This window comes from Monodelphis domestica, chromosome 5 (assembly GCF_027887165.1).
Source record: "Monodelphis domestica isolate mMonDom1 chromosome 5, mMonDom1.pri, whole genome shotgun sequence".
In the NCBI taxonomy this organism is placed as follows: domain Eukaryota; kingdom Metazoa; phylum Chordata; class Mammalia; order Didelphimorphia; family Didelphidae; genus Monodelphis; species Monodelphis domestica.
The window spans coordinates 63,351,785-63,377,969 of record NC_077231.1 but is presented as its reverse complement, the minus strand read 5'-3'; the positions used below and the strand labels follow the sequence as shown (position 1 = coordinate 63,377,969).

Below are 26,185 nucleotides of genomic sequence, written 5' to 3'. Positions count from 1 at the left end.
CCATGAAAAAAAAACCCATATCCATGAAAATGTTATTTGTTAATCCTATCTAGTGGGGAAGGAAGAGGAGAACAAATGATTATATAGTCAAGGGAAATCCCTCAAGCATGGGTAGCTTATTAAAGGCTAATTGGTTTCCTGGAGATTCTTCTTAATTTAAGTCATTAAAAATTAATAACAAGACCCTTAACCAAAAGGTGGGATTTTATTGGGGTGGGGGCAATCTAGATCCACATAAGACATTTCCTTATTGCTTTAGGTGTAAGTATTTCCTCCTTATATCCCATTTTGTATTCTGATTGTGTTTTCTGGGCAAGTCACTCAATTTCTCAGAACTCCAGGCTAGTAATTCTCAGAGTGAAGTCTGGGAATCCCTGGGAAATGAGGGTGTGGGGGCCATGAAATCAAACATATATTGATAATAATTCTAGGATATGTTCACTTGTAATACAGAAATACCAATAGATATAACCCACATAAACCAAAGCTTTTGGGGGCTCCTCAGCAAATTTTAGAAAGACAAAAATGTTTGAAAACTTCTGCATCACAGAAAAGGAAAAGACCTCCTTTGGAAGAGAAGTTCCTTCCTGGAAACCCCCTGACCAATGAAATCAGAGGTCAAGTCTCTATTTTACTTCTCTGATATCAATTTTATGTAATCTTATATATAATACAAAGAATATAAATTCCTCGAGCATGGGGACTGTTTTGTTTTGTTTTAACCTTGACTTTCTGTCCTAATAATTTAATAATAAAATGTTAATAAATAACAGTTCTAGAACAGAATGGCAAGGATGGTCAAATGGAATTAAATGACTTACCTAGGGAAACACAGCTAGGAAGTATCTGAGAATTTAAACTGAGGTCCTCCTAACTCCAAGCTTGGCTCTTCATCTACTGAGTCATCTAGATGTCCTGTGGGGACTGTTTTGTTTCTATATTCATATTTCCAGCATCAAGCACAGTGCCTAGACAAAGTGGTGCTAAATAAATGTTTGCTGCCCAACTGATTGATTATTTAGTGAGTACTGAATGAGGGAAGTTGAATGGAGAGGAACAATACCTTTGTGGAAGTTCCTCTACTAAGAAAGATACTGACAATTTCTTAGTAATTAATATCTGAGAAATAAAATAGGAAATATTCCAAATCAGTTATAAGTGAGATGTGAATGAAACAGTTCTGAAGTTACCACTCAAGGCAATCAGACTGGGAAAGATGACAAAAAAAATGGTAGGCGGTCTATGGGAAGATGTTACTGTTGTTAGAGAATTGCCTGGGGCCCGGAGAGCAAAAGATTTATCCAATGTCACACAGCAGACTCATAGGCAGAGCTTGAATCCAGGGCTTTCTGATTCTAAGAAAAAGATTTTTAGTCAATCTACCATACTGTTTTTTTTAGATGGAGACCTAATACAAACCTGTAGCGTTTAGAGATGGTCATAGGCAATCACCCTATGATCTTTCTCTGATCACACAAAGAAAATACATTTATCTAATCCTAAACATAATCCACTGACATTTTCTTCTCAAAAAATGAGATTCTCTTGAAATACATGAACAGGCAATTCTCAGATGAAAAATTAAAACTATCCTTAGGCATATGAAAAAAATTCTCCAAATCACTATTAATTAGACAAATGCAAATTAAAACTAATTTGAGGTACCAATTTATACTGATCAGACTGCCTGATGTGACGAAATAAGAAAATGACAAACGTTGGAGGGGATGTTGTAAAAATGGGACCCTAATTCATTGTTAGTGGAGCTGTGACCCGATAGAACAATTCTGGAGCATAATTGGAAACCATGCCCAAAGGACCATAAAACTGTGCATACCCCTTGACCTAGAGACACCAGTACTAAGTCCATGTTCCAAATAGAACTAGAGAGTAGAAAAACAAAAATATTTATATCAGGACAAAAAAATTTTTTGGTGATGGCAAAGAACTGAAAATTAAAGGAATGTCTTTCAATTGTGGTATATGATTGTGATAGAATACTAATGCACCATAAGAAATGATGAACAAGGTAATAAAAAAAAAGCCTGGAAAGACTCATAGGAAGTGATGAAAAATGAAGTAAGTGAATCAGAAGAATATACTACACAGTAGCAGCAATAAAGTATGATGACCCACTGTGGATGCCTTAACCATTATTAGCAATGCAGTGTTCTAGAACAACCCCAACCTCATGATAAAAAAGGCTACCTACCACCATAGAAGGAACGGAGTCCAAATGCAGATTGAAGCATGCCATTCTTTTTCACTGTATTTCTTCTATGAATTTTTCTCTAGTGTAAGCAATATCTGTCTTCTTTCACAACATGATGAACATGGAAATATGTACTGCATGATAATACATTTATAACCCATATCATATTACCTGCTATCTTGGGAAAGGCAGAGAGATGGGAGGAAGAGAGTTGTCAGAAAGCAATTATTCCATATCTCATGTATATACGTGTGTGTGTATGTGTGTGTAGAGAGATAGAGAAAGAGGCAGAGACAGAGAAGAAAAACATTTAAGGAGAGGGGAAGATAGAGAGATGAGAAGCTGGGGCTCTCTTGGAAGATGGAATGTTTTGTTGGAATGGTTTCCTACTTCCCTTTCTCTTTAATACTCATTTTTAGCAATTATCTGATTTCTTTCCATGGCAAACCACTTTCTCTATGGACTGCTAGAATGTCAGTGTTGGAAGGAGCTAGATGATCATGTACTCTAAATCTTTTGAATCACAGATAAATTGAGGACCAGAGCAGAGGAATGACCTGCTGAAATGGCTACATGAATTACTAGCACAAACCTTAGACCCAGTGATTCTATTCTTTTCTATAAAGTTGAGAGACAGCATGACATGACATATAATATTTTAGAATATAATCCCTTTGAAAAAATATTTCCTGGTTTTTATCAGTTCTGTCAATTCCATATTAAAAAAGGAAGAAAGGAAGAAAGATGGGATACAGTTTTTGAGAATCTAAAACTAGGGACATAATGCGATGCTTGACAGTATATTGACAGATTGATTATTGGACTTGAGGTCAGAAATCATTTTTGCTACTTTGACATTTCAGTCATGTCTGACTGTCTTTTGTACTTTGCCATTTCTTCTCCAGTTCATTTCAAGATGTAGAAACTGAGGCAACCAGGGTTAAGTGATTTGCTTGCCATCACATAGACAGTAAATGTCTGCAGTCAGATTTGAATTCATGAAGATGAGTCTTCCTGACTCCAGTTTAGGCACTGTACTACATATCTGTCCTTGAGGTCAGAAGATAACGATTTAAATCCTCCCTAAGATAAAGGGCAAATCACTTAGTATCAGTTTCCTCATTTATAAAGTGAGGATAATATTTGTAAACATTTACAAACCTCAAAGATGCACATATATATATATATATATTTATGCCAACTATTATTTTTGTTACTGTTGTTGCAAAAAATCTTATTTATATTAAAGGACTAGATAAATATGAGCTGTTAATATTATTAGTACTAGTATAATCAAATGATAGATCCCTGAAGACTGGGGCTTTTTTATTTTTATTCTCAGCACCTGGTACAGAATTTGGCACATAGAAGATGCTTAATAAATATCTCTTGACTGACATTATCTCAGTTATTTTTAGTGTAGCCAAAGAGAGAGAGAGAGAGAGAGAGAGAGAGAGAGAGAGAGAGAGAGAGAGAGAGAGAGAAAGAGAGAGAGAGAGAGAGAGAGAGAGAGAGAGAGAGAGAGAGAGAGAGAGAGAGAGAATCTTCAAATTGCCTGGAACTTTAGGCTGCTCTGATAATGGCCTTACACTGCTCAGTGAGAAAGGGAAACTGGTTAAGAGGAGAAGTGGGGTCTTTCAGGAGGGAAAGTGAGCAATATCCTACTGATCACCCTCAGCTTAGGTGGAAAATGGTAACTAACTTGTGACTACTTCTAGAGCAAGAGAGATAGAATTTAGTAAATACCTACATAACAAGAGGAACACAGAATGCCCCAGAATGGAAAATGCCATCCTAGATTTTGAGTATCAAATATGATTTTCTGGAGCATCTCAGTGGTAGGGCACAAGGCTTGGAGTCAAGAGGAAATGAGTTCAAATCAGATTTTAGAAATTTACAAGTTGTATGATGTTAGGCAAGTCATTTAAGCCTATTTGAATCAGTTTTCTCAACTGTAAAATAAGCTGAAAAAGGAAATGGCAAGCCATCTTTTCTAAGAAAACTTTAAATGGGGTCATGAAGAGTCAGACACCACAGAAACATATGAACCACAACAATGGTTTTTTCTGTATATAAACCTTCAACACCATCATGGAATTCTCTTTAATATACTATGCTGTGGAATGCTACAAAGAGCATTTATCTATATTGTGAATATAGATGTCAAGTCCAAAAACAGCATCCAAAAAGCCCTGCTGTATACTTAGTCATTACATATACTTTTTTTCATTTCACAGCCATGTGGAACAATTTCTAAAGTATTTAATATTTGGATAAAAACCCTCCTAAAGTATCAATCCAATCTAAATCTATCTTCCCAATAGTCTTTTCTGCATTATTTTTTTTTCATTCATCAAAGTCAGTATTTCATAACATCTTTGAAAAAATTGTTGGAAGAATTAATTGTTATATGATTTTCTACAGAGTAAAGTAGAACTTAAAATTGAGTGAAGAATCCAATTACTTAACCATTGTTAAATTCTGGTTTTCCTTATTAAAAGAAAATATCACACAATTTCAATGAGTTTCAGAGATTGGATTTTCAGGAACAGCACTCAACAATAATTAGGCTAAGAAATGTTTAATATCTATGACTAAAGGGAAATCTGAATAATTAAAGGAAAGCATTTTGCTATAATAAACAACGTTAACAAAAACTCACAGAAGCAGTTCTACAAAACCAATTTAAAATAATTTACATGATTTTTTATATTCATCTTTTAGGCATTTTCTTAAAAACCCAGCTTGATTTTTTAAAATATTGTTGAACTAAAGAGTAGGAGAAACTGAAGAATCCCCCAGAGTTATCATTTAGGGGAGGGGGTGTTGCTAAGGTGATGTTCAATGTCTGAATTATTGATCAAACATGCTTCAGGATTTTTATTAATGGACTTACACTGCACCAATAAAACATTTAAAATGGCCCTCCAAATATTCTAAATCATTCCACCATCACCTTATCTACAGAAGGGTTTCAATGTCTGGATAGAAAGGCTTTGCAAGTGAATGATGAAAAAAACTGAACATCTTTCCATCATAACCCCTAGCCTTCTGAATTTTAAATTACATTTAGCAGAACACTTGAGTTATCTCAGTCACTTAGAGTATTCACAGAAAGATCAATTAGTTTTTAAAAACTGACATCTTATAAAAAGTGATGAATAGAAGGAATACAGAGAGGCACAGGAAGATCGAAGAAGGGATCCTAAGGGAAATAAGTAAATCAGGAAAATAATACATAGAACATCTACAAAATAAAAAAAAATAAAGAACAACAAAATCACTGAATGCTGTTATTAAAGTGATCAAGCTTAACCCTTAAGAAATGAGGAGGAAAAGACATCTCTTTTTTGGGAGGGAGGAAAAATGGCAAGGGGGGGAGGCATTTGATATCCTGTCAGTCTTGTAGAAAGTGTTTTAGGGAATAGGTGGAAATTAGATTAGAAACAGTTGAACTTATACTGAGTAGCCACTGTATATTTACATATTTAATAAATAGATATTTGTATATAATGATTTATTATTATAATTATATATTAAAGATAGATAGAAAGAAGAGCGACAGACAGACAGATACATGGATGGATAGATAGGTAGATAGATAGATAGATAGATAGATAGATAGATAGATAGATAGATAGATAGATAGATAGACAGACAGATAGATACATAGATACATAGATATATAGATAGATACATAGATTTGTTGAAAAATCTTATAGGGCAGTGATAGATTTATAAAGGGTTTTGAAAGCAAGCAATGGAGATTTTTCTCATTTGGGGAATAGAGTTGCCCTAATCTAAAGGTTTGGGAGCTGAATGGTATAGTCGCTCTTAGATTGCTGGGCCTGGGGTCAGGAAGACCTGAGTTCAAATCTAGCCTTTAATATATAATTATATTATCTGTGTTTCCTTCTGGATAATCTCATTCTACATGGAGAATGTGACCCTGGACATGTCACTTAATCCTGTTTGCTTCAATCTCCTTATCTATAAAATGAGCTGGAGAAGGACATGGAAACTACTTGAGTATCTTTGCTGAGAAAATTACCTCAGTTTCCTCATATGTAAAATGGGGTAATTTTAGTACCTACCTCTCCATGTTAGTGCATTTAGGAAACCCAGAAAATAGAGAGAGGGACCTGAAGTATTCATTTTCCCTGAGTTCAAATCCAGTATCTGACACTTACTAGCTGTGTGACCCTGGGCAAGTCACTTAAATGTTTGCCTCAGTTTCTTCATCTGTAAAATGAGTTAGAGAAGGAAATGGAAACAAATCCAGTATATTTGCTGAGAAAACTCCAAATGGGTTCATAAAGAGTTGCACAGTACAGAAATGACTGAACAACAACAACCTCACAGCATTATTCAGAGGAATGAATGTGAGAATAGATATATTTTCCAAACTTAAAATCATGATATAAATGTTTGCAATTGGCATTTTGGGAGAGCAATTTGGAATTAAACCCAGAGTGTTATAAGACTGGATATTAAACTCAGCAATACCATTGCTGGGACTGTTTCCCAAGAAGATGAGAGAAAAAAGGAAAAGCACCCATATGTTCCAAAATATTTATAGAAGCTCTCTTTGTGGTGGCAAAGAATTGGAAATAGAGGGAATGCTCATCAAGTGAGGAATGACTAAACAAATTGCAGTATATGATTATGATGAAATACTATTATGCCATAAGAAGCCATGATCAGGCTAATTTTTGAAAAACTTGGAAAGAACTATATGGGATAATGAACAGTGAAATGAGCAGAACCAAGAGAACATTATACACAGCTACAGAATTAATAGTGGAAGAATAAACTATGAATGTCACCTCCAGAGAATGAATTGGAAGGGAAATCATGAAAAATTTAATCTGTAGGAACATGTCTGTCTCCCAGATGATATCTTCTGTGATTTGGGGAAGTTGGAAGAGGCTGGAACACTTGTGGAAATTTTTTTATAAATGAGTAAAAGAAAGAGAATGAGATTATCCAGAAGGAAACACAGATAAGCAGGAAAGCTTTGAAAGTTTCGGGTGGGATTTATGATGTCAATATGAAAAAGAATAAGTTAAATAGAAGATAGTCCTGATTTCATTTCTGAAATAAACAAGTAAAAGTTTCTATTTGGTAGTGGTAGAAATGTTAGTGAAAGAAGGGTAGAATAGAAATTGAATTGACTGAGGCTCTCAACACATTTGATTAACACAACAGATCAATCAGCCTAATCAGTTACTCCAAACAGTCTAATTTCAAGGTAGTCAGCACCAACTGCAAAGAGTAGGAATCAAGAATAAAAATATTACAAAGATAAAGCATTTAAATCCCAAACACCTGTAAGTGATTTCTGACAATTCCTACAGATTCCTACATTAAGGATTTAAATTTCCACTACAGGCAGAGCACCAAGCCTGGAAAGGACACAAAGTAAAGCAATCCCTGCCTAAAAGGAGCTTACATTCTCCTAGATGGATACATACTTGCATCCAGTTGATAACTTGAGGAAGGGAGAAAAATCTATCTGATATAAAGTCAATAATTTTATTCACTCTCAAGTTAAGGAGCAAGTAAAGCAACTTCAGTGAGGAGCTGGATTGCTAAGTGTATAGAGTCCACGACCTGGAGTCAAGAAGATTCATTGTCCTGGAAAATATGACCATAGGCACTAACTAGCTATGTGACCATGGGCAAGTCACTGAACTCTCTTTGTCTCAGTTTCCTCATCTGTAAAAAGAGTTGGAGAAGGAATTGGCAAACCACTCAGTATCTTTGACAAGAAAACTCTAAATGAAGTTACCAGATTTGGAACACAACTGAAAAATGACTCAACAATGAAAACAGCTTCAAATTACACTTTTTCCCGCAGAAAACCTTGGGTTTAAGGGAAATTATCTAGCACTCCTTATGCTAGAAAATTGTTGTTGTTGTTGTTGTTGTTTTTTAAGGTAGGACACTAACAAGGTTTGCTTTTGTGATTTTCAGACTTTCTTGGTCTCAAAATACAAATAATATCAGGCTTCATTTCATTTAGTTCTACTTGAAATAGGACCTCATTTAGTTCTGATCAAAATTTAACTGATTAATCTTAGCTGGGAATCTTTGATGGTGAGAATTACTGATTCCAAATGGCTACAGGGAACAGAGAATACTTCATTCAGATCATAAAACCCTAGAGCAGAAAGGGAGGTCAGAAATCACAAAGTCCAACTCTTTCATTTTAGAGCTTTAGGATCATAAGGTCAAGAAAAGTTATTCAGAAGTTTCATGCAAACCACCAAAAGCTAATATTAAGGATTATAATATATAACTGGGTAACATATTGCCTTTTCTACTGGCATTCTTTATTCCATGAAGAAGATAAAATTATTTACCAATTCAATCAAATAAGATTAAAACAGAAGAATTACCCCAGAGTAATTTCCAGGAAAATAAAAGTGAAAGGCAATGACAAATTCTTACCTCTAGGATTGTCCTAATGTAGCTTTTTTTTTTTTTTAAACCCTTACCTTCCATCTTGGAGTCAATACAGTGTATTGGCTCCAAGGCAGAAGAGTGGTAAGGGCTAGGCAATGGGAGTCAAGTGACTTGCCCAGGGTCACACAGCTGGGAAGTGTCTGAGGCCAGATTTGAACCTAGGATGCCCCGTCTCTGGGGCTGGTTCTCAATCCACTGAGCTACCCAGCTGCCCCCCCCCCAATATAGCTTTTATAAAGTCTTTTGACAAAAGGGAAAAAATTATTTTGATCTTCAAATATTTAACTCATCATATTTTTCATTGTTATTTCAAGAATATAACTGAGGGTATATGAAGAAGTAATGTGTTGCAACAATGTGGCTCAGTGAATTGAGAGCCAAGCCTAGAGATGAGAGGTCTTAGATTCAAATATTGCCTCAGATACTTCCTATTGTGTGATCTGGGACAAGTTACTTAACCCTCATTGCTCAGTCCTTCACCGCTCTTCTGCCTTGAAGCCAATATACCTTATTGATCCTAAGACTGAAGGTGTACATTTACATATTAATATATTTATATATATGTCACATATAGACTATATATATATATATAATACACATACATATGCTCACAGTAAAGAGATATGAAATATAATTGCTAGATAGGTTTTCTGAATCTTGACTGAGAGCTACTACGGAATGTAGGCTCACTGAAAGCAAAATTTATTTTTTATCAATGTCTAGCACAAGACTTGGTAAATATTGTTGTTCTATTGTTTCAGTCATATCTGCCTCTTTGCCATCCCATTTGAGGTTTTCTTGGCAAAGATATTGGGGTAGTTTGCCATTTCTTTCTCTGCCTCATTTTAGGGATGAGGAAACTGAGGCAAACATAATTGACTTGCACAGGGTTACACAAGTAGGCAGTGTCTCAGGCTAGGTTTAAACTTAAGAATATGAGGTTTCCCCCCCTCCATGCCTGGTATTCTATCTATTAACTGCCTCTTGGCAAACCACAGATGCCTAATTAAATGCCCAAAGAATGAGGCTTGAGGGCGTTGTTGGATTTAACACAATAACCAAATCAAATCCACAGAAGAGGGGGGGTACTTAATACTATAATATGAGTTGTAATGTGTTAGGGTCTCAAATGATTCAACCAGGAAAACCTTGAATTAGAACAGGAATGGAAAATCAAAATAAGGAAGCAGGAGAAAGAAAGTTCCAAGGAAATTGACCATTTATTTTATGAGGGAAGAGCCCCTGATAGTTATCTCTTACTGATTATCCAGTTTTATATCTAGTTAAAAAGAGTGCATACAGTAAAGGAAGCCCAGAGAAGTTATTTAAAATATCAGCACTAAGTTTTTTGGTTTTAATTTTCCACCCTCCACTTTGATTGAGAACTGTGATTTTAGTTAAGTAAACACTTTTCTTATCTCCCAAAGAGGAACTGAGGAACCACATCCTTAGAAGATTTAAGTAATTAGGTCATTGTTTTTTTCTCTTCTTCCTTCCCCTCCTTCCTCTTCCAGCCCCCTTCCCCTCCTCATCCTACTCCTCTTTCTGTCTCCTCTCCTGTCCCACAGCAGTTTTAGAAACCTCTGAGATGATGGGTAGAACATTTTCAGAGGCGTCTCAAATTATTTCCAAATGAGAGTCAGCTCCTTCCATAGCTGAGCAAGTTACTTTTAAGATGAAACCAATTTAGAAAGGAGGGATCATTACTCTGACACATGCCTTGTTACAGCATCATCAATCCAGCTGTATAAGGTCCTGCACTTTTTTCTCTCCCCAACCCTTGCTCCACCCTCTCCTCCCAAATAAATAAATAAAGGAAAAAATCCCTAGGGTTCAAAGCTGCTGTTTTTCAGGAAGAGGACTCTGAGACTAAGGCTAAACTGAATCACATGGAAAATGTTTGATTTAAAGCACCCAGAAATAAATAGGTTAGAGATTTAGAGCTAAGAGGGTCCTTAGAGCCATCTCATTGAAGCTCTTGAATCTATCTATAGAGGAGACAGAAGCCAAGATAGATTAAATGGCTTAACTAAGTCTAACTGCATGAACAGCAGAGAGAGAAGTTGAAGACAGATCCTCTGACTTCATTGTCAGCTCTACTATGTCAACCATTTACACCACAAACAGGACCCATTTGGATGCAAACATCTCCACTTTATAGGATAAAATTCATTTTTTCTCTGTCTCTACATCACCTTCTGTCTCTGTGTTTCTCTCTCCTATCTTTCTCTGTCTCTCTCTCTTGCAGGCTCTGGTGCTCTGTTTCTTATCTCTCCTTTCTCCTCTCTATCCATCCATCATCTATCCATCTCCATCTATCCATCTCCCTCTCTCCCTCTCTCCTCTCTCCCTCTCTCCCTCCTTTCTGTCTCTGTCTCTATTTCTACCTTTTTCTCTTTCATAATGTAATATCATTAATGAATCTTTGGACTAAAAGAGATCTTAGAGATTTATCTTACTTCAGCACACAATCACTATTCCCATGTTATTATAAATGCAGGTGGGAAGGAGGCAGCCTGGTATAGTGGAGTCAGTAAGACCTGGTTTCTAGATCCCACCTTTAGTACATGAGTTGGGCATGTTTCTAAGCTTCTTTCCATGCCCCCAAGCACCTCTGAGACATTAAACTGCTGATCAGGCATTAAATTGCATTGGAAAATGGAATTAACTCATTGAGAACTCCATGAGTTCTCTCCACCAGCATAACTACAAAACAGGATAATAAATTAAGGTAGATAAATAGAAATGTAAATAGAGATAGATTAATGGGCATCTAGATAGATGGAGGATGACAGATTTGTAAGTAAATAGATATAAGTTTTCCAAGATAACATTGCTCATTTTTTGAGAACTTGATAGGAAGGAAATACTCATTTATCAAATAATCTTATAACTTTTTGCCTTAATATGATTTTTTTCTTTGTCCCCTGGAGTGGGGATGTCCTCTCCAGCCTTCTCTCCATTCTAGTTTGTGACATCTTCACTGGTATTTGCTCATGACACATGGCTTCAAGAGCTGCAGCCGCTTAACTGGAGGCTATTAGACTAGAAGTACACTCACTGCAAGGTCATATCATCACAGGAAGAATGCATCCCACCCAAACCATTATGGCAGCCTTAAGTATCTGCTAAGCTTTAAAACAAACAAACAAATTAATAAAAAATGCCTTCACCTTCCACTTGGAATAGATACGGTGCATGGGTTCCAAGGCAGAAGAGTGGCAAGGACTAGGCACAGGGGATTAAGGGACTCACCCTGGATCATACAGCTAGGGAGAGTCTGAGGTCATATTGGAACCCAGGACCTCCCATCTCTAGGCCTGGCTCTCATCCACAGAGTGACTGAGCTATTCCATGATAAACTTTTAAATCAAGCATCTAGCCTAGGATTCAAAATAGTCTTTTTGTGTCATATAACTAGATACATTCTAGAGGGAAGGAGGGAAATGTGGAGAAGTGGGAGGATGAAAGGGGAGAGATCATAATGGCACAGCTCTAGCATTGGCAAGAACCTTAGATCCTTTTAGTCCAACCACTTCATTTTCCATATGAGGAAAATCAGGTCCAGGGAGATGAGAAATATTTCCAAGGTGATGAGTGTCTAAGGTAGGACTTGCAGTGTACTCTGATTCCAGACCACCTCACTTTCCAATATATAATGCTTCCTCAAAGTTGGGGGACAGGAAAGGAAGACAAATTAAGTAACTATCTTCCACCTGCTACCACTCTTTCTCTAAAACGAATGTCAGAGACCATGCCGATGGCTTCATCTCTGTTGCCCTCCCTCAGAACTCCCAGGTAGCCAATCCCATATGCAGTCTTCTTCCATTAGAACATAATTCTTTGAGGGTAAGGCTTGTCTTGCTTTTGTAATTATTTCCCTTGCATTTATCCCAGTGCCAAAACATCATAAATGTTCAGTAAAAGATATGATTCATGATTTCATTGATTCAGATCCATTAGAAAAAATCCTTTACCTGGCTCAAAAGCCTGATGGGGTGAAATGGTGGCCCAGAGAACAGTAGATGGGATTACACCTAGAAAAGGAGTACTAATTTTCCAAGGAAGGTTTGGGGAAAGGGAAGTTATTGTGATGGATATCACATGGAAGGGATCAAATGAGAAAGCACAATTGTATTATGTGCCAGAAGCTGGCAGGGATCCAGAAACTGGGGTGGAGGAGTGCCCCCCAAAACCCTTGATGCTGTTATCTTTGGACAAGGCTCCTTAGCTTTGCCCTAGTTACTACTTTGTTAAGCCAAATGATAAAATGAGTAGAGCAGCACATACTTAAGCAATCTAAAAAGTGTTCTCATGAAATATTGCAACCGTGGGTGTGAATACTACTGAAGCACCCCACAAACAGAAAGGAAACATGGTAGTACTGCATATTCGTTGGGATCTGGGCCAGGGAAGGAGAATGAAATAAAAAGGAAGATTTCGATGGAAATCTTCATATTATGCAATTAACAAAAGGGAATTTTGGCATTGGGATCTCATCATTCAAGTTTATTAATTGGTTCATGTGACATTCTGCAAATGACATCCCATTAAAGGAATGTAAGTTACAAATGAATAAATATAAAAATATGCTTAGGCTAAGGGAATTAAATTAAATCAAATTTCCCAGAGGCTTTGCCCAACAAAGTTACTCAAGTTCGTGTTTTGAATAGCTAACGATGACAAAGTTTTTGATTGTTATGAATCTAAACGAGGTTGAAGTTCATACATATGTAACCAAAATAAATCTCCCAGAATGATTACCCATGGGATATCTGAAATCAAAAAACCTTTCAGGGAAGTAGAAGATTAAAATGTGGCTAAGTACATGCTATCTAATAAGTTGACCACAGGAAGATCTACCACCAACAAGGATTTAAAACTGAGAAAGGAGGCAAACTGTGCTGACCTTTACTGATCCCCTGATATTTGAGAGTTTGGGAAATTTGTGAGAATATGAGAATCAAGTCCTCATTATAGAAATCAAACATTTCGTCTAGGTTTGTGGATGACCAGGGAATAACAAAACGGCATGAAACAAATAAAGAAGAATTAAGTGTTTTCATGCAAAAAATACTACAGGTACATAATCACATACTTTAGGTACATATAAATATATCTTATGGGGTAAAGTCTTATTCTGATATCTGATTATATCATGGAGGTGACCCTAGAAAATCTAGAAAGGCTTTGAATATGATCACATTTGGAGATTTTCTTGGCAAAGATACTGAAGTGCTTTGCCATTTCCTTCTCCAACTCCTTTTACAGGTGAGGAAACTGAGGCAAACAGGTTTATGTGACTTGTCCAGGGTCATATAGCTAGGAAGTGTCTGAGGCTGGATTTGAAGAGTGTCAAGGATGGCATTCTACTCACTTTGCCATCTCTCTACTCTAGGAATTTGCTATTGCTCTCCTTCCAGCTAAATTTGCCCAGCCCCTGCTCCAAACTTCCCCATTTCCACTAATAGCACCATTTCCCTCATAGCTGCTTACACTAAAACCTTTGAAGTCATCCTCGATTTCCTTCTCTTTTCTGCTCAGTCAGATGAGTTGGCATGCCTTGTCTAGTCAACCTCCATCATATTTCTTACATCCATCCCTTTACATTAAATCTTCTTCACCTTTTGCCTAGACTCATTTAGTAACCCATTAATTGGTCTTTATGCTTTCAGTCTCTGTCTTCTCCATTCCTTCTTTCAGCTAGTTATCAAATAACCTTTCTAATGCCCTGGGGTGCCATAGCATGCGAGATTCCCCTTACTGAGAGTCACCAATAGCTTTAGTGACTCCTCTATTACTAGAGGACAAAATACAAGATCTGGAGTTTGGCAGTGAATAAATATGATTCATGTTCACCACACACTAGAGAAGCCAATGTCAAGGTTCTCAAGAAGTCACTTAATTCCCCTCTCGCCTCACAAATAGCTACACTAAAATATATCCAAACTAATTCATTTTAATTAGCTTCCATTTTCTCAATTAATCTAAAAAAAAAGAGTTAAAAAGCTCTCCCTTATTCTAATCTAAATTTCCCTAGTTCTAATTTAATTGCATGTTCTTTTGTTCTAGTTTGGGGATAGATTAAGAATAACTGGTCAGATATCTTTGGATAATAATTATATTTATATCTTTGAAGAACTGTTACAACATCCCCCTGAGTCTCAGAATTCCAGCTCTTAATCTTTCCCCTCCAATCCCATTGTAATCACTTGGGTGGCTCTTTCTCTGGCCTCTTGTCAATCTTTCCCCAGTTGCTACAAAATATGAATTCCCGTCCCTCTCCACACCCCATGCACAAATGTAATTTCAGAATACATGTTGGTGGTTAGAATAGTTGCACTCAGTCATGTTAACTTCTTTAACCATACTCTTTTTCATATTTTCCCACAGAATTATTCTATAAGACTCAGCAGAGAGTGATGCTTTACTTGTGCAAGCATGGATCAAAATAATTGCCTAGAAAAAGGTGCTGTGTGTGCAAGCAATGTTCTTTTGTTTGCTTACATACTTGGAGAGCATCCTTGCCAAGATCATATTTTATTAATGCCTGATTTGGTGTATTCATAAAATATGAAATTAGCAAAGGCAAATTGTGAGTATAAATATTAAATATATAAAAGTCAGGTAGATGAGTCATTATATTTTAATAAACAATACTATTTCTCCCAGCAAGTTGGAGGATTTTATTTAGAATTCTATGATTATGAATCGCTTAATACTATATACCAACAACAGCAGCAAACTTGTCAGATTGATCCAGCAAATCTGGAGAAGCTATTCTTTATCTACTGTAAGTTACCACCACTGAATTCCCCACAGATATTTTCCCTTTTATTGACCAACCCAATTACACCTCTCAATGCTAGTAGGAAAAACTCTTCACAAATAGAGGTCAGCAACTCCTCTCTGTAACTTATAATTTTAGAGAGGTTAAGTGACTTTTCCAGGGTCACATATCTACTCTGAGTCAGAAGCTGATTTTAAACCCAGGTCTTGTGAACTCCAAAGTCAGCTTATGCAATAGTGCCTCTCTTACCCATGCCTTTAAGAAGATGGAGACAATCCATGCTCTATAAACGTCCCTCTCTAATGCCTCAAAATTTCCTAGTATTTCAGTCATATCTTTCCCCCTCTCTGTCTCAGAAGAAAAAGTGTCCATCTCCTTTGATAAGACTAATGGCCAATACATTTTCTTGATCCTATCCTTTTTTCCTACTTCTCCAGGATCTTAATTCATCATTTCTCTCCTTCCCTTCCCTCCCTCCCTCCCTTCCTCCCTTCCTCCCTTCCTCCCTTCCTCCCTCCCTTCCTCCCTCCCTCCCTCCCTCCCTCCCTTCCTTCCTTCCTTCCTTCCTTCCTTCCTTCCTTCCTTCCTTCCTTCCTTCCTTCCTTCCTTCCTTCCTTCCTTCCTTCCTTCCTTCCTTCCTTCCTTCCTTTCCAGATGAGTCCTAATTAATGAATTCTTTAAAGTGATCACCTTATTTGAATTTGCACAATTCAAAGAAATTATAGGTAAAACATGGCAATTGATCCTAGCTTATTGATGATATGCAATAATTTTAAATAAGTTTTTTTAGTAATGTAACATAACCAGATCAGATAAGAAAATATATGTCTCATTCAATTTTTTTACAAATTAGTAGTTATATAAGACAGTTTTTAAAAAATATGAATATCATAGTTAAAAATAAGCCTTGATAATATGAAAAAAACCTGTTGTTTGTTAAGATATTTTAGCAGTAAAGACCAAACTTTATCTTTTTTAAAATCCTCACACATGTTAGATACGTTAGATACGGAGATAGCTTTCTCCACAACATAGCTAATGAGCATATTTATATCCTCACATAATGAAACAAGGGTAGTTGGATGATGACCTGGGACATTATTTAAAATACTTAATAGTTTAAACAAGATATTGTTGCCTTTTACATTTTTCAATAGCTGAGCTAAAGTGATTTAAAAACCAGTCTACAGAAGTAGCTTTAGTCACCTAAGCTCTCTTATTCGACAATCACTGATGCTTAAAAGACAAATTCTTGTTGATTGATTATTTTGTGAAGCCTCTAGCCAAGGTACCTTGTTGCGTTAATAATAACCTAAAGGGGTCATAGTCCAATTATGTGGGAAAAGACACTTAGAGAAATAATTATAATAAAAGGGAGAATGAGAAAAGTATATTGGAGAAACCCTAGGAAAAGAACTAGACATTTCAATATATATTATTTTTTTCTAAGTAATGGAATAAAAATGGGCTCTCCATCCTTTACAGTACATACCATACAATGCTTAATGATCACTATTTCACTTATGAAAAATTCTAAGAAATTATCTTTACCTCTAAAGTTCCTATTATTTGAACTATGGCAACAAGTTCTTATTCCTTATTGGTCAGGTTCTGATATAGACTAGTGATCTAATATAGATAGTGAATGGTCCCTTATTTTCTTTTTCTTTTTTTTTTTAACCCTTACTTCCTGTCTTAGAGTTGATACTAAGTATTTGTTCCAAGGCAGATGAGTAGTAATGGCTAGGCAATGGGAATTAAGTCACTTGAACAGGATCATGCAGGTAGAAAGAGTCTGAGGCCATATTTGGACTCGGGACTTCTAGGCTCTAGGCCCGGCTTTCAATGCATTGAGCCAACCAGAAACTCCTGTGAATGGTTATTTTCATTACCAATTTCATCTTTTAATTGATAAAATAATCAGCAATTTGGAAATGAAGCATTTAATGAAAAATTTGGCCTACTTCCCACAGGAAAGACAAAGCTAATTTTCACAGAAAATTTGGGCTCAGTTGGATATCAATGAAGATCTTAATCCAAATATTTAATAGCAATTCCATTTAAATAATCTCTCTAGATTCTTTCTAGATCTCAGATAATATCATTTTGAGGCAAATATGATGCAAAGAGGAATGGGGATAAGATGAATTATTGATAGTTAAACTAAGTAATGCAAATTGCATTAATGACTAGAAGAGGAAAATAGAAAAATAAAACTATAAGGAAATATTTGATAAAGTGTCAGTAGTTTTTAAAAAATATAATATGAAGTTTAATCTTCACTCATTTTTTGTACAAAAATATCAAATAAAGTGGAGCAGCATTCATAAAAAAGATGCCATTTTATTTTAAATATTAATGAATTATGTAAACTATGCAGCAGAAGGGTGAAAAAGCTGATACAGACCTTCATGTGGCAATCATTTAATAAATGTTTGTTGATTGATTTCAGAGGGATTGAAAGCAAGATAAAAAATTATATGTTCATCTTAATGTAGGGTTTTTTACATTACTATAGGAAAATGCTATAAATCAAAATACTTCCCAAAACCAATGTGCAAAACTTTAAAATGAAGAAAATCAAAGTAGCTTGGAAGTAAAATGTATAGGAATCCAAAATCAGTTCCTCTAAAGGATCAATAAACTTTTAAAATAGATTAATTTTTTTTCCTGCCATGATGCTGTTGAGTTCATCTCCACCACCCACAATAGTGTCCCTGTATAGTTATGAGGCAGAACTAGCTTCTCGCAGCAGAAGCTGAAATTCCTTAAACTGAATGGTTTTCTTCACTATAAAAATTTGTTGGAAGTGGAATGGTTCAATATGGCATTAGGATTCCAAGGAAAACAGGGAACTGCTTTTCTTATTGACCATCCTTTTCTTCTCAAATCGATCTTTACTCTTTCTCCCAAAATAATCTTTCTAATGCAGAGGGCTGAACATTTCATCCTCCTACTAAAAATCCTATACTATTTTCCTACTGCCTGCCAAATTAAATTCAAACTCAAATTCAAACCTTGGCATTTAAGACCATTCACAATCATGTTCTAAACTACTTTTCCACTCTAATATACTTTTTTTTTAACTCTTACCTTCCATCAATACTATATCTTCGTTCTAAGGCAGAAGACCAGCAGTGTGTAGGCAATCTGATTTAAATGATTTGCCCAGGTCACACAGGATGTGTCTAAATCCAGATATGAACCCAAGAACTTATGACCCTAAAACTGGCTCTCAATCCAGTAAGCCACCTTCCTGACCCCAGTTTTATATAGTTTTGCTAGACTAAGTCAGTAAGTTCCTAGCATTCATCTATCTATCTATCTATCTATCTATCTATCTATCTATCTATCTATCTATCTATCTATCTATCTATCTATCTATCTATCTGTCCGTCCCTCCATCCATTCATTTGTCTGTCTGTTTGCATATCTACCTATCTATCTTTAGTTTCAGGTATCCCACATGAATCCTCACTTTAAAAATTAAAATTTCTCCAAATATATTCAGGAGACCCACAGTAGGGATGAACAGAGCAGAGCAGAGCACGAAAAAATGAGAAGACATCTCTTGGCAGTCTACATTGCACCCAAGAAAGAACATCAGTGGAAGCCAGATACAGAATCATTTTTATCATAGAGAGGTGCCTTTGCTTAAAACAGAAATGATCTAATTTATACCCCTCTCACTTTACAGAAGTACAACTACTACTCTGGGGAAAATTTTTAAAGCAAACAACTTCTGCTAAAGTTTGAAGAAGGCATTTGTCAGAAATGAAAACTGTGGGAAAAGAAAGATCCATGCTTTGAATTTTTTAAGAGCACATAAGAACAGGAAAATATCAGTGGTATTAAAAATATATTTTGTCTTTTAAAAATAGGATATGAACTAAAGGGCTATATATTTCATATCATGGATAAAATAATTTTCCAAAGAACTATGCAATTAATTTTAAAGGGCCACCAAAAAGTAAAATGCATGAATGGTAAAAATCATTATCCAAATGACCAAAATTAATTACATTTCATACAACACACATAGTGGTTTTATTTCTGAGAAACAGAGAAGCAGAAATGGGCATATTGCTTTGTAGAATTATCCATTAGGAGGGTATTCAGGATGGAAGCTCACAGATCAGAACGCCAGGCATGACATCCTCTTATGTCCACAAATGTAACCCAATCTGTGAGTCCATCACTGTGAGTAATGCTTATCATTAAGAAAGTACTTACATTAGGTCTCAGCCTGGCTGCCAGTTCATAATATTTCTCAGCTGCTTCATTGAGGCTAGCTTGTCTGTCAGAGAAAGAAAAAAAATAGCAATTAATTGAAAACTGAAGATGGGTTAACAGAATCCCTGTGTTGCGAAATAATGCAAGTATTGTGGAGTTTTATGCTTTTGTGTTTTAGAACTACAAAAACACTAATGAAGGTTATAGTCAAGGCTTTAAAAAAACACAACTAGGTAATGTCCAAAACACTTAGAACAATCAGTAAAAATGCAACTTGAGATCCTGGAAGGAGGGAAAAAAACAAACCAACAAACATCGTCAAGGCAGATCATATGTCTGTTTTCTTTGATGACCACAAACAAGTGAAATTTGAAATGAAACTTGATTTTTTCAGGTATGGCTGAATATTCCCCATTTTGAATTTGACAGCAGAGACTTGGGCTTAGCTAATATTCACAAGGCTAACCAAAAAGGATATATCATTTACTACTGAAGTATGAACGCCTATTGATACAGTGACAATTCTGATGCATCTGTTGACTCGTGTTCAATCTTCTGTAAAAAATATGCTCAAGTGAAGTTGATTCATGTCACAACATTACTTTAAGTAAGAGTATTTCCACATGATACAGTCATAGCACTCATCCATAAGAATTTATGAGAGTCTTTGACTGTCATCCTGAAAAGAGTTGAATTGCTTCACTATGAATCCATTGAGGGTAAAGAAGTCAGTAGTTGTATCTATTGGTCAGAGTTGATTCTGATTGTGACTTTTCCCACAACCAACATATCATTTATATATACGCAAATTTATTGTCTGTTATTATTAACAAATTAGATGACTGATAAAATTGATGTTTGTGTAAGCCAAGTAGACTGGTGTTGGATACTTAAAGAAGAGAGAAACTTTATGTTTCTCCATGGAAAAAAATAAATCAGAGTGAATGTTCACAGTAAAAGAAAAATTTATTAATAAAATAAATAGCAAGTGAAGGGGTGAGGTGAGTGCATTTATCTCTGAGAGCACCTGAGAGGCGTTGCTTTTACTTTATGACACACGTGCACATTTGCATCCATGGCATTGATATATGGATGTGAATGTCCAAAAAGAATGTGTCAATGCTTCAAAGTTAGGCAATTAACCCTTAGACAGAGGGAAGAGAGACAGAGAGACAGAGAGACAGAGAGAGACAGAGAGACAGAGAGAGACAGAGAGAGCTCATTTATTAATTATTGGCCTGTGCTAAGGACTGGCAATACAAATATGAGCAAAAAAAAAAAATCCAAATGATGCTTCCAAGGACATTATATTCTTTTTGTTTTAAACCCTTACCTTCCGTCTTGGAATCAATACTGTGTATTGGTTCCAAGGCAGAAGAGTGGTAAGGGCTAGGCAATGGGGTTAAGTGACTTGCCCAGAATTTGAACCTGGAACCTCCCATCTCTAGACCTCTGAGCTCCACTATCAATCTCTGAGCTACCCAGCTGCCCCCTGAAGGACATTATATACTAGTTCCCAGTCCTACTTGTCAGTCACTGTTGGGGGAGGCTCTGTTGAAGGAGGTGTCACCCAGTCTGCAGCTATTGTATTACCTGCTATCTCTCACATACTTGATGGACCACTGGGGAGGAGCTGAAACACAATGTCTCATTCTCTTTTACTGACATGGACATATGTGAATTGTCTTTATTTCATTACTAAAGTTATCAATAAAAACTGGCTCCATCTTGAGTTCCTTAATGAGCTCAAGTGATTAGCCTTTGATATAATTTTAATAAATTCCTTTTAATTCTATTTTTCCTGAGTTTTTTTTTTTTGCTTTAATCAGGGCAAAAGCCTAACCAAAGAATTTTCCTTTTAACCAGGTCATCAAATTCCACTTCTCATAGCCTTCTGGAGTTCTTTTTTTAAAATCCATGACAGCTTGTCATATGTGTCTGCTTGAACACTACCAGTGAAAGGGAAATGACTACTTCATGAGGGAATACACTGCACTTTCTAGACAAACTTAAATGTTACAAAGTTCTTCCTGATATTGAGCCAAATATACAATTATCCTTCTTCTCTTTCCTTCTTCCTACAGGTCTAAATTGTCCCTCTGAAACCACTTGGCAGTCTTTCAAATATTCAAAAGATAGCTTTCAAGTATCCCTTTTAGTTCTTTCTTCCCCAGGCTAAATAATTTAGTTTGTTTGTGTATTCTTCATATGCCTTCCTCATCACCTTTGTGTTTGTTCTTCTTCATATGTATCATCATCCAGTTACTTCTCAGTGTTCCTCAATTTCTGGATCCTAATGGAATACCATACTCCTGGCATCTACTCAGTACAGGGTGCCATGGGACTATTATATTCTCTGTTGTAGATTTTGTAATTCTATTAAAGATAGTGAAATTTGTGCCCTCCATGACCCCATTGCTTCCAGTTTGGCTCATCTTCCTGGTATAGCACATGGTGATTGATCAGTCTGTTGACTGAGAGGCATTACCTGGTCTGATCTGCTTCTTTGATCTCATCCCCTTGTATTTTGTATTACTTGATAGGCAGCACATGGCAGCTCATCCCCTTTAATTGTCATTTCATTTCTCTGAGATGCTGCAGTAGGGGAGGAGTAGAGACTCAATGGCCCTGCCTCTTTTGTAGACTAGCTATTGAGATTAACTTGCTCATGTTACAAAAGGTTGTCTTAGTAAAATGCTGGAGGTTTGAGACCCTCACTGGTTCCTTTGTGGCCATCCTATCAATGCCTCTCAACCTTCATATTATTTTTTTAAATATCCTTAGTTTCTGTTTTGCAATTAATACTGTCTACTGGTTCTAAGGCAGAAGAGTCATAAGTACTAGGGTTAAGTGACTTATTCAGGGTCACAAATCTAGTAAGTGTCTACCAGCTTCCATCTCTAGGTTTGGCTCTCAGTCTACTGAGCCGCCTAGCTGCCCTCCTTGTTTTTTTTTTTTAAATAAACTCCTTTTCATTCTTTCTTCCTGTTTTGCCTTTTATAAGGGCACAGATCCAAATACAGAATGTTTCTTTTAACAAATATCTAAGATCAATCATGTTTTTGTTTTGGTTTATTTTTTAGAGACAGCTGCATGATAATGTTGACTTATTAATTTTGCAAGTGGGCTATGTAATTGTTCATATTTAATTGTAATTGTAATAAGTTCATATTTAATAGAAATAAAAGTGAAGTCTTATTTGTGAGTTGAAAAAATCAATTGCACAAAAACAGAATGGAAAACTCATGGCTAGTAAATCATTTGGATGGTAAAAAATAATCTGAAGGTTTTAGTAGACTGCTGTGTCTATATAGAATCTAATAGGTAGAGTATATATGTATATATATAAAATATATATCTGTGTGTATATATATACGTGTATATATATATAAGTAAATATATACAATACATAAATATTTTATAGGTTGCAATCATTTAAAGTGTTACTGTGCGAACTCATTGAATACTCACAGTAACCCTGAGAAGTAGATGCTATGACCCATTCTTCTGGAGATGAGTAAACTAGAGCAAAAATCTGTTAAGTGACTTTTCCAGGATCACCAGCTAGTAAGTGTCAGGTTAGATTTGAACTGAGGTCTTCCTCTCTGAAACCAGCCAATACTAACACTCAAGCAAACTAAATTCCTGAAGAGAAAAAAGATAGTCATGTTCTTTTGTTCTTGTTTAGTTGTTTTCAGCTGTGCATAACACTTCCTGGCCCCATTTGGGGTTTTCTTGGCAGAGAGACCATTTCCTTCTCCAGCTCATTTTTCAGATGAGGAAACTCAAGCAAAGCAGGGTTAAGTGACTTGCCCAGGATCATACAGCTAGGGAATTTCTGAGACTAGATTTGAACTCAGGTTTTCTTGATTCTAGGATGGGTGCTCTATCCACTGTGCCCACTAGCTACCGCAGTCTTGTTCTACTGCACCTTAAACATGTGGATTATTATGGCTATCATATTGTTGAAAGTGCATTGAGAAGCAAGTGGCTATGATATGGAAGGGATGAGGACCTAGAGCCTTTGATGATTTCCTATTTATCTTGTCTATAAGCTTCTTCCCAGGCAACTAGGTGGTGCAGTGGATAGAGTTCTACACTTATAGTCAGAAAGACCTGAGTTCAAATGCAATCTCAAAAACTTTGGAACTTAGTTCATCTCTGCCTCTGTTTCCTCCTCAATAAAATGAACTAGAGAAGGAAGTGGCAAACCATTCCCATATCTTTTCCAAGAAAGCCTCCTAGACAAAATTCCACAGTCTCATGAAGATTCAGACAGGCCTGGAACCACTGAACAACACAGCTTGTTTGTGCCTAGTTTGTTTACATGTTTTCTCACCCATTAGACCAAGCTCCTTTTGAGTGGGGATTGTCTTATGCCCATCGTTGTGTCTTTTTACTTAACAAAGTGCCCGGCTATAAGAACCCAATATATGTTCTTTAACTGACTGACTGGAAGAACTGGAACTTTTATTTTAGAGCAGAGCTTTCTTGGGGAAAACATGATAGCTGCCTTCAAGAATCCACAAGGCTATTATGAAGAAGTCAGGCAAGGAACATTCATTAAATACTTACGACTGCCAGGCACTGTGCTAAGTGATGGAAATACAAAGAAATATAATAATCATTGACCTCAGGGTACTCACATTCTAATGGAGACAATGACAGGCTAAAAAAAATGTATGTACCAAGCATAGATGGTGCAAAGGGAAAGAAAAGAGGAAGCAGGTGTGTTTGATTTGGCCTGAAGGGGAGGACTAGAAACAATGGATAGAACTAATAGAAAGGCATATTTTAGCTCGTTCTCAGACATGCTTCCCAGCAAAGAGCGGAATGGGTCTCCTTGAGACATAATGGTTTCCCCTCACTGAAAGTATTCCAGGGGCCACCAGATGACCATTAATCAGAGATGTTAAAGAAAACATTTTAGCTCCAGCACTGGTTGAACTTAATGGCTTTTGAGGCTGCTTCTATCTATCTCTGTAATTCTGTGATTTCCCTCATCTCTAATTGTCACAGTTGACATCATGACCCCAAATGAAAGCCTTCCGTCTATCTCTACAGACACGCGCCAGATAGCTCTTCAGTGATGAAAAACACAACATTTATATAGAACTGTGTGGTTTGAAAAAACACTTTATATTTCATTTGAGCCTCATCCTAATTCTATGCGGTAAGTTAAGTAGTAGGTAAAAGTCTTCCCAACATATCCTATCAAGACATTGAGGCAGGCAGAGGTTAAATAAATAGCTTGCTCATTGTCACATAGCTAAGTTTCAGAGGAGGGCTTAAAACCCATATTTTGTGGAATCCTAATCTAGTACTCTCTAGACTAAAGTATAGTCCCTTATTCTATGATCATAAACCACAGCATACAGTAGTTGCACCCCATTCATATTGTGTGGATGGTGTAAAAATTAAAATTAATATACAATAACTTAAAATATTACATTTTATAAGATTTATTCATGATCACTAGAAGTAACAAAATAAAAAGGTAACAAATGTCCGTGGCTAATCTACCTTTTCAAACAGCCTGCTCTACTAAAGTTGCAACCCAGGAAGCCAAAAGGGCTAGCCATGGAAGACCACCCTATTTATATTCCTGTCTATGTCAGCACCTAATGACAGGAAGTCAGTGGGTTCTTGGGAAATGTAGTTCAAAGGCATAAGATTTCCAATTATACAATGGCCAGATAGATTTTCTAAAATATGGCTCACATACATGCATAAAAAGGTATCTTTGAATTGCCCCCCCACCTCCCCAAGGGAGACTTTGATTCTTACCTATGAAGGGGTTGGAGTAGAGGGAACAGTCTTGGCTGTGATGTTCTCCTCAGAGAATGGGGCTCAGGATTAGAATTATTAGAATTATGCCACTCTACCTCCTAAATATTGTTAGTCTTAGAGAAAGGATTTTTAACTTCAAGCTGCTTCTATGGCTACTCTCTCTTAATGAAAGAGGGATGTAGTTTATTTCTAATGACTTACTTCTTTTTGAATAAATGCTGGTTATAGAAATAGAAATAGAGGCAGGAGGTGGCACAGCAGTGGGCCTAAAGTCAAGATTTGACTCAAAATCCAGCCTCAGGCAGTTATTTATTTTTTATGCATTCATTCATTCATTCATTCATTTTGTTGTATCACCTTTTTATTATTATTCTTTAATTTTAATTTTTTAATGTTTTCCCATGATTATATGATTCTTGTTGTCTCCTTTCTATCTTCCCTCCCTGTGAAATTGAGATTAACTACACCCTACTTATTATTTAGAATTTTAGCCACTGGGAATGCATACACCTCCATTTAAGGATTTAGTGGGGGGTGGGGGGGAAGGTAGGTCTATGATCCACGTGTGCTAGCAAGTGACAAATCAGAAACAACTGACTACTCCTGGGCAGCCCAGAGCCAAGTTTAAGCCACAATTGGTGTACCTTAAAGTGGAAGGAAGATACAGGAAGTGACCTAAGGAACTGCCTTTA

The 26,185-nt window shown here is 36.3% G+C and overlaps 1 protein-coding gene across 3 annotated transcripts in view; it reads right to left on the bottom strand.

Annotated features, from left to right (window-relative positions):
* Nucleotides 1-26,185, bottom strand: part of TMTC2 (transmembrane O-mannosyltransferase targeting cadherins 2) — a 557,542-nt gene that overhangs the window by 58,884 nt on the left and 472,473 nt on the right. For all 3 annotated transcript variants that reach the window (XM_007503110.3, XM_001364263.4, XM_056798579.1), the window contains one exon: nucleotides 19,704-19,767. In XM_007503110.3, coding sequence (XP_007503172.2) covers nucleotides 19,704-19,767 — 64 coding nt within the window. The remainder of the gene's footprint in view (nucleotides 1-19,703; nucleotides 19,768-26,185) is intronic.